Source organism: Cephus cinctus, unplaced genomic scaffold, assembly GCF_000341935.2.
Source record: "Cephus cinctus unplaced genomic scaffold, Ccin1 Ccin1_scaffold0689, whole genome shotgun sequence".
NCBI classification, from domain to species: Eukaryota; Metazoa; Arthropoda; class Insecta; order Hymenoptera; family Cephidae; genus Cephus; species Cephus cinctus.
The window spans coordinates 913,258-922,568 of NW_014333312.1; the positions used below are offsets into that span (position 1 = coordinate 913,258).

Here is a 9,311-nt window from a genome sequence, read left to right on the forward strand (position 1 = left end):
CCCTCCCCAGCTCCTCACAGCATCGACGTCGTCGATGTCTCCTCTCATATTTCTTTTAACGAAACCACCCCTTTCGCCTCTTGCTTCACGAGAGAGAGAGAGAGAGAGAGAGAGAGAGAGAGAGACCCCCGTTAGCGTCCCTTTCCATCCATGCCATCGACGTCATCATCCCTTCTCCTTGCCAACCTCCCCACGTGGACACATTAAAACCCTCTGGAAGCACCTTCGAGACTTCGATAGCATCTTCGACAGGACAAGGCCAAACCTACCCCTATCGAAGCTTCCAAAGGGGTAGTCGTTCCTTTCTCACTGCCGCGTCCTTATAACCGAACCCGCGTTAAACTTTTTTTTTGTTGGTTCTTGCAAACATTCGGGAAACGTAAAAAACAAAGCACCCGCTCGCCGACCCCTTAACCCTTCGTGTCCCAGGAACGATATGCAAAGACCAACCCTCGCGATACACCGTGTACAGGGTACAATGAGCGGGTAATAATTTAAAACACGGATGAAATCGATAAAACCCCTTTCCTCTTATTCCTTCGACATACATGAAACACGGACTTACACGCACGCACGTTCGACTCTAACACGTGGCAGGATTACGTAAGAGTGCGTGTACATACGTGGTACCACCAATACCCGTACTTCGTCCTATCGGCATGGCTCTATAGTTTTGATCTCTACTGCCTATAATAACTAACCCCCCCCCCCTCCTCCCTCCTATCTTCAACGTACGTGGCTCGTGAACCCTGCACTCGCACTCGTGACCAACATGGCCTGCATATGTAATAATCAACGACGCTGACTCATTGATTCGGTTAGCAGATACATCGCGTGTAAAATTAACATTTCTTTGTTGCTACATGTATATATATATATATACGACAAGCCCCAAACCAAATGCCAGTAGCTTATTGGTTGGTTAGTTCGGTTGGCTTAGTGATTCGTCGCTTGGCTAGTGAAACTGGTGACTGACTGACTGACTGACTGGATATCTGGGTGGCTGGTTGGCTGACTGCCTGCCCAATTCCAACCAGTAGGGAAGAGTAGCAGCGTGGTCGTGGATCGTTATCGAAAAGGCTGTAAATTATCTTTTACATTGGCGAGACTTTAAAAGCCGCCGTAACTCCCACCCCGGCAGGAACTAGACGGCAGTAACGGTATAGCAGCGGGTATAGAGTCCTCTTTATCATACACGGTGTAAATCAGAGGAGGCCTTTCGGTACTCGCGATTTTTCCTGGGTCGATCGGTTTCCGCAATTCTTTCCTTTCTGGTATCGGATCCCTTTTTTTTTTCTCTCTTACGCTCTTTATTATTCCATGGCTCCGTCTCTGCTTCTACTTTACCGCGCGTTATAGCCATCCGGCCCCGAGTTGGGTACTCGAGAGGCGCGGATCAGGGAAGCCGGGCAGCGTCGCGACGCGGCCGTCTTCCTCAATGCCAAGCAAGCGAGGCAATTGAATTAACCGCGATGTGAAGTTTCATTATCGGTAAAATTGGCAATCTTCCAGTTTGAACGTTACGTCCGCGTCCTACGCGGGACCGTAATCATCGTTCGAAAGTCCTAGGGGCTTCGGATTCCGGGTTTCAGGTTTGGGTAGCGCGCCACCTAATTAGTACGAGACTTTCGGCTCAGGATTGATAGTCGTGACGAGTGAGCGAGCGAGCTAGTGAACCCGGCGAGTCGGTGAGGACGCCAGCGCGCGATCTCGCGGTTGCACCGCAGGCCCGAGGAAGTCGACGGACCACACGTACATACCAACTCTGGCCATCTCGTTAGCCAACCGGCGAGAGACCGCCGATTTTATTATCGGACGGGAATTCGCATTAATTACGGGACAATGCGAATCGGCACGACAAATGACTTCAAGGCTCTGGCTTAGTCATGTCTATAATTAGATCCATTTCCAATGATACGTTCTGTGAATCCTACCGATGGACTCTGTCGTGTGGCTATACTCTATAAGCTTTGTTGTAACTTGATAATAAGGTCAAGTGTACGCGGAGTAGCTTATTGGCCTCGTCTTATGCATATATATATGTATATCTCGATTTCAGCCTGTACAGATAGCGTCATCCCCATTCAATTTCTAAATTAACGTTACGTATCGTCCCAAACAAAACCTCACGTAAATTGATTATCGCTCAGCGCGTCATGGCTGCTGTGCGTGCCTTTGCTTTTGGACGCCTTTCGGCTCTGTAATTTTATCTAGCCTGTATCCCGATCGACGCGGTTTTCTTCTCTATGTGTTTTATGCATCAGGCGCCCTGGTCTGATTAGAGGCGCAATTGATGATTCGAAAATCAATACAGGCTCTCCCAAGAGTATTAAGACAGCCGTGAAACGTGAAAGAGACGTCAGGCTACGGGGAGGTACCAGGCTCGCTATCTGAAGAGATAGAGCGAAGGGGAAGAGACTGGAGAGAAGAGAGCGTCGGGCCGCCGGGGGCGCATTCGGTAGGGTAGCATCAGGGGAGGCTGGGTTCTACTATTTTGTCACCAAACCCTTCTTCACCCTTTGATAACTAATTAGTGTTTTACTCCCACCACCGGCCCTTTTATCGTCCCAATCAGGGTGGCTGCAATAGGGGTGACTGCGGAGGGAACCCTTTCACCAGGCATCGACGTTTTCCACCACCCGTTTACTACCCTAGAGAGATTCCTCTCTCTTGATCTCAGCCCCTTGTCCAGCCTCCCGAAAAGATGAGAATCAAAGGATTTTCAGGGCGCAACGTCAGAAGCGGGGGAAGGAGTAGCGGGGCGCCAATCCGTTTCCTACCTTTCTCAGCTTCCATATACCTTTTGCACCTCACGACCTGCAGCCTTATCCACCCCTTTATGGATATTCCGCGATCATCCCTCTTTTTAGTCCCTGTCGGATTTCCTATTCGGGGACTTTGATGACACCCTTGTGAATTTTATCTTATTAATAATATATATCTATATATACCGCTACGCGTGACACAATGTACGTAAAGTATCAAAGGGATAAAAATTACTGTTAAATTTGTCTGAGCGTCGCGACGGCCATTCCGGACGCCACTCCCAGGCTCCTGAGCACCGGAAGCCACTATAGGAGAGACGCCATAAATACAAGAGCATTCTTATATTTTCATCACGGGGTATCATTAAAATTTATGTTATGATCAGAAGTACGCGTATATCAGGTCGGCGCTTCGCACGGGGGCTGGCTACGTAATATTGTAATCTATGTGTGGAAGAACGCGAGAAGAGAAACACAGAGGAGAGATGAAAAAGTGGCTTGAATGGCAAGCCGCGTTGTAAGGGTAGTTTTAGGCGGGATGCAACGGCGGAAGGGGAGGACGCCAAGGGTGGCGGAGAGAACGAGAGGGTGAGAGATGCGAGAGAGAGAGAGAGGGATAGTGACGGAGTACCATGGCGAGGGTGTTGAACGCGCGTACGGAAACAATGACGTCTCTACCAAATCCCTGTACTATTCTTTTTCTTTTTTTCCACGGGGTGCCATTAGACCCCTGTAGCGGCCCCATAAAAATATAGCGTGTATTGTCGGCTCAGGTACCAATATCCTCGCATGAGGAGTTTGCCCTATACTTTAACTTCATTCCCGTACACCACGTCATACCGGTACCCACTGACAGGAACTGCCAAACATTCCCGTTGCCTGCCCGAAATGCAGCTTTACCAGAAATCCACGTATACTCGTGATACGACGAGCGATATGGAAAAGATAACAAGGAAAAATTTTTGTTCAAGATACAACTGTACGCCGATCATGACGTACCAGTCGAACAGTCAAAACCTTCGAACAATCGATTAGGATCAAAAGATGATTTTTTTTTTTTTTAGTCAAAAGGCCCATTGTCGTTCAGTGGACCAAGCGAAATCTAAATGGCAAACGGTAACTCGATTGGACCGCCACATGGATTGCGAATTATTTCTCCTGTGTGCCAAGCGCTTGCTCATTCTGCGCCCAAACAATCGTGATCGATTCATGCAATTTTCCACAATTGGTAGCTACCTCGTCCTCCGCCTCCCTTGCACGCCCTATGACCACCGTCAATTCTACCATATTAAATCTTCCATTGTACCTGCCGAAACGCTATTTCACGTTACACCGGTATCCAGTGCTTTCTCCCTGTGCTTTCACGTGTCCAGCTAAACTTCTCCGTCTATGCTTATACACCCATCCTTTTATAAAGCTACAAGTTATCTTTGTCTCTATCGAATATCAGGATGGCTCCCTGCTGTTTTTTTTTCTTTTTTTTTCATTTTATTTCTTTTACCTGCCTGAGATTGGGGAACTCAACTTCCACGAAGACCCCGGAGGTACATCTGCTTACGGATCTCACATGGTCCACCTACTTGACATTCTCGTGATCCTTGGATCCCCCTAACCCTGGTATCCCGGGCAGATGATTTTTTCGAAAATGATTTATTAGTACAGTGGCGCCCACGAGGCGCAATCTTCTCGCGTGAGAGTCACGACATCCGGAATAATGATAATGCGCATAGGCGTATATACCCAGTGCATATTGTTATTATAAAGTAGACAGATACCCTGTTAGTCAGTCAGCCGACTATTCAGCTATCTGGCTAACGAGAGCACAGAGTGCAGCTAGGAAGCAGCCGAGCGGCGGATGAACCCCTTTCGAAATAGTATAGGGAAGCCAAACGAAGAAGAAGAAGAACATGTCGAGCCTCTAGGAACATGGCCACCGTGTATATGTGGAGACACGCGGGGATTCGAGGAGCGAGCGAACTTGAAAGAGTGCTTGTGTCTAATGATGTTTAAGAAGGGGCTTTAATTTTTCATTAGGACAGCGGAGAACATCAAAGAGGTTTCTTCATTTTTTAGCCGATGCCTCCGGGCTAGATTGAAGGGTGGGAGAACAGGGTATTGTCGCCGTACCCAACATCCGACCGAACCCTTCCATCATCCCTACCTCAGTCTCACAATCCCAGTCAGCCCCCTTAGCCCGTCATTCACGTCATACACCCTGTGTATTGACATTTCTTAAATATTACTGGACCCTCCGGCTCGTATGGTACATATCTACCTAATGACACGGCTATACTCATCTTTCTCAAGATTCCGTTCACTTTACTCTTATTCGCTGTTCACTTGTTGACATATTCAGAATGGTCGTCAAAGGGTCTTCACTAAAATTCTATATAGCCATGCAGACTGATTTTACGAAGACAGCTGTCAAAACTGACAGACGCCTGATCCACGTGTCTCGGATGCACAACCACGCGCCGAACCTACGCGGTTGGGAGTCGCTTAAAGTTTTTCATGAAAATTCCCCTGTAAATTATGGTTTAGCTGTTTCGGTACCGCTATCGGCCGCATATTGCTGCAGTACCTATAGAGCTCAGGACCGGTCGATATCTTAATAATAAATACAAGAGGGGTTCGCTCTGATGGCTGGTTGGTGCGAGATCGAAGAGGGGTTCGGGGGTAGTGCGAGGCTCAAGGGGAAGATCATTCGCACCTCGCGGTGTAATGAGAAAATTTGAAATATCGCACCTCCTCCGACGGCGCAACAGCCACCCTCACCCCTTAATCCTCCCTCCCCTTAAAAAAAAATAACACCCACCAACCCAGTCATAACCGGCTGGATCCCCCCTCCCTCCTCTTTCCTCCTTTATTTCTCACCTCCTGATAACATCACCAAGCACCAATACCAATTCGCCCTGGTCTTGTCATGATATTCTTCAAGATTAAGAAAGCGGCAATATCTTATACCAGCAATATTTCCCTTATCCACCCTCTAACTTTATCAATGTATCTATATCTTGTTCCTAACTTTTTATACTCTCTCTTTCAACGCATCAACCGTACCTCCTCGGTAATACTTTATGCGTTCACACCCACCCACGTGTGTCCCCTTGGCACCCAAGAAGCTTCGATGTACTCTCGATACAGTAAGAACGGGAACGAACAGATCGGCGACACTGCCACCGGGAATACAAGTCTGGCAGCGAAGTGTTGCTAGATCTCGCGAAGAATGCTCAGCGTTTGACGGGGCACGACCGCGTACAGTCGAGTCTCGCGCTTTCGATGCCAGCTGTTGGTCTGTTACTCGCATGCCGACACCGGAGGCCGTTGGTTCGCATGTGTGCCGACACTAAATACAGTAAATACCCACAGGGAGATATATATCGCGGGCCCGAGGAGCATCTGTAGAAATAGCCGCTTCTTGCTCTTATTCTTCTTGCCGCGAGTTGTCGAGTGAGAGAGAGAGTGAGCGCGAGGGGGATAGGGGGAGGAAAAAACGAGGCGACCCGCGGTGGGAAATCCTCAGCCTTGACTGGGTTCACGCTTAAGGGTTCGGTATTATACCTATAGGTATACATATAGGTACTGCGCATCATAGCACATGATATCCGTACGAGGAAGATGTCATTATATTATTATTATATTATTGTACATCAAAAACCTAAGTTAATGAGGTTTGAAATAAAGTGGAGTGAAGATTACCTTTTTTTTTTTTCTACTTCATCATTTTTCCACGCTCGTTGATACATTAAAGAAACCAAGATGGAGACACGGTTGCCGATTATTGACTGGATGACTGGGTCTGTGCAACCGCGGCGAATAATAATTGATCCCCCTCGATTAGATCGACGCCACCTAATATCTTTATAATAACAGAGTCGACCTTCGCTCAGCTCTTTTCTTGTGGCAACGTAATGTCTCCCGTCACGGAACTCTCGTTCACTGGCGTTACTCTCCCTTCCTCGTTCATCTTTTTCTTTTTTTTTCTTTTTTTTTTAAATATTTTTTTATCTCCCTCATTTCTTTTTCTTCCTCTTCCTTTCTTTACCTCCTTCCGATTCTCCTTGTCTCTTGAAATTAGTGAAAGTTCAGCGTCACCTCGGGTACCGTTACTGATCTTTCATTGGACCATACGTAACGCCGTGCGTTTAGATAGCAGCAGGTTACAGACTGTCTCAGCCGGTAGATTTTATCTGCTATCGATCAGCGTGGATCGGTCGATCTACCAAGATAGTCGATACGTCATAATCGCCGGAGACGCTAATGACAAACACATGCTCACCCCGGTACAGAGTTGGGAGCCATAGGAGTAACGTTTCTGACGCCTAGCGGTTCCTATCGGTTTGATCTATATAGCGCGGCATATGTTTAGATCATTAATTAGCATCTGGGGCTAATTAAAGTAAATTATACGAATTCGCCAGTAAAATATTACCGGCATCGCGCACCTTTATTAACCGCATTAATACACGCTCGATTATACGTTCGCATACCACCCTGTATAAGACATCTCCGTATCCCATTTCGCTGTGCGATCCAATAATTTTGCCACTTCCCATAGATCACTCCTGATATCCCAAATTCTTAGTAATTCTTCTTATCCTTCGTAAATAATTAATTATTATTATTCGTCGATTCGTTCTTGTATAATTTCACGTGCCTGTACTATATGTATACGTATAATGAACACCTACATATGTCTGTCGAACGGATGCCGGCTATTTCCATTTATTTTATTTGACTCAATTATTTTGTTTTTGCCCCTTCTCTCTCCCCCTCTCGGCCCCCCTCCCTCACTCACTCTCTCTCTCTCTCTCTCTCACACACAGAGCGCGCTCGTGACGTTCCTTTGTATTTTCGTGCTGCCATGACAGATACCCAGGATGTGACCGGGCCGTCTATCGATACGCATCCGACTGTGCCATTAAAATTGCTGTGTATTACTGGTCGCGGATATGTATTTATGCCTTCCCGTATCATTTCGTAATTATCGATAACATCGTCAAGGCTTTTGCAGGAAACAATAGGTCATTACTAGCGGGCGGAGGATTGCTCTCCTCACTCTGGCTACTTCCATAATAAATACTGACTGGTCATGCAGCTACCTCTCGAACAGATTCGATATCTGATTTGAGATTTCAATTGCGAGGCTCGCACGGATATTCGCTTTGATATTTTGCACGCTGACGTCATACGGGCACCCCTTGTTCCATGGAATATATTTGGGGGTCGCTTTATCTTTGCCGTTGCACAATACCCTCGGGGCAAAACCGGTGTGACATTCGACACGTCTCTTACCGGTTACCGGTACGAATCGTATAGGTGTGCTATGGACTGGCGGTGGGTTAATAGAAACCGGGAGAACGATCCGACGTTGAAGCAGCTTAGCAACCCGATTCGTTACGGCGATCGATATTTTGGTCAGTGAGACTGGTCAGTGCGAATCTGGCGTATTGTGCGAAATTTCTAAGGGATGCGAGCGGACGGGGGGTACAGGGGACGGAAGATTGGCATCGATAAAAAGTTACGTGGTATGGAAGAGCAGGCTGGTATGACGCCGACGAGCCGGGGTGGGGTCTGGCGATGGGTTTCTCGGGGTGGTGGCTACTTTGAATATAAAAGCATCTATAATTAATATGCGGCCGGGCGGGACTACGGGGCACCGTGCAATATTTATTAGATATTTTATGGTTAAAGTTTAAAAAGGTAATCCCTGCCCTCGGTGGCCGCCTAACGCCTAGCCGAGAGCTTCTCTCGTACCTCCTGCGCTATAGACGTGCCCGGGCAACAGCCCTTACTTTCTAGAGAGGCTACTTCGCCACGCGGGGGTTACGAGGGTGCTCTTAGAGAAACGGAGAAAGGCGCACGCAGATCGCTTGCAGTTATTGCTTCCTTGCGGTGCCACGAGGTCTGCTCTATTTTCGTTTCCTTTATTGACTCTCTCTCTCTCTATCTCTCTATCTCTCTCTCTCGCTCGCGCCGCGAAATTAGGATCGCGATTGATTGATTTCCCACGTCGCACGCCTCCCGGTTAATTTAACGATCGCCTCAGCTCGGGGCGCCTACGAAAATTTACACAGTACCGAAAACAAGCACAGGAACTAACCGATGCAGCCAACGCGTTTCGAACGCCTTTCCTATTGCGCCGGGCAATTCGTTTCGTTAGCGCATAGGCGCCGTATTTCCCATAAGGCGGCCAGTGTCGGATTTTCGATTCGTACAGCAGCGGCCCTTCGGACTAACGTGAAAATACGTGTATGCAGAACCAAAGAAACGTGATTCTACATCGACGTATGAATTATCGTTACAGAGAGCTACTTTAGCAGAGAAGGAAGTGACTGCCCTGAAGGAGCAGCTTGCAGCGGCGAGCGATGGCACCCCTAAGACTGAGGGGCAACAAATGCCCCAGACACCCCAGGCTCTGGAACAGGTTCACGACATGGGTAACTCCCGTAGGACGCCGAACAGCAACCTGGAACAGGAACTTCAAGCCAAGGACAAAGAGGTGAGTCCCTTACGTCATTTAACAGACCTTTATCGGATCATCCT

The 9,311-nt window shown here is 47.8% G+C and overlaps 1 protein-coding gene across 11 annotated transcripts in view; it reads left to right on the top strand.

Annotated features, from left to right (window-relative positions):
- LOC107269761 (homeobox protein cut) overlaps window positions 1-9,311 on the top strand; it is an 89,305-nt gene that overhangs the window by 29,680 nt on the left and 50,314 nt on the right. For all 11 annotated transcript variants that reach the window (XM_025087085.1, XM_025087084.1, XM_025087090.1 and 8 more), the window contains one exon: window positions 9,073-9,267. In XM_025087085.1, coding sequence (XP_024942853.1) covers window positions 9,073-9,267 — 195 coding nt within the window. The remainder of the gene's footprint in view (window positions 1-9,072; window positions 9,268-9,311) is intronic.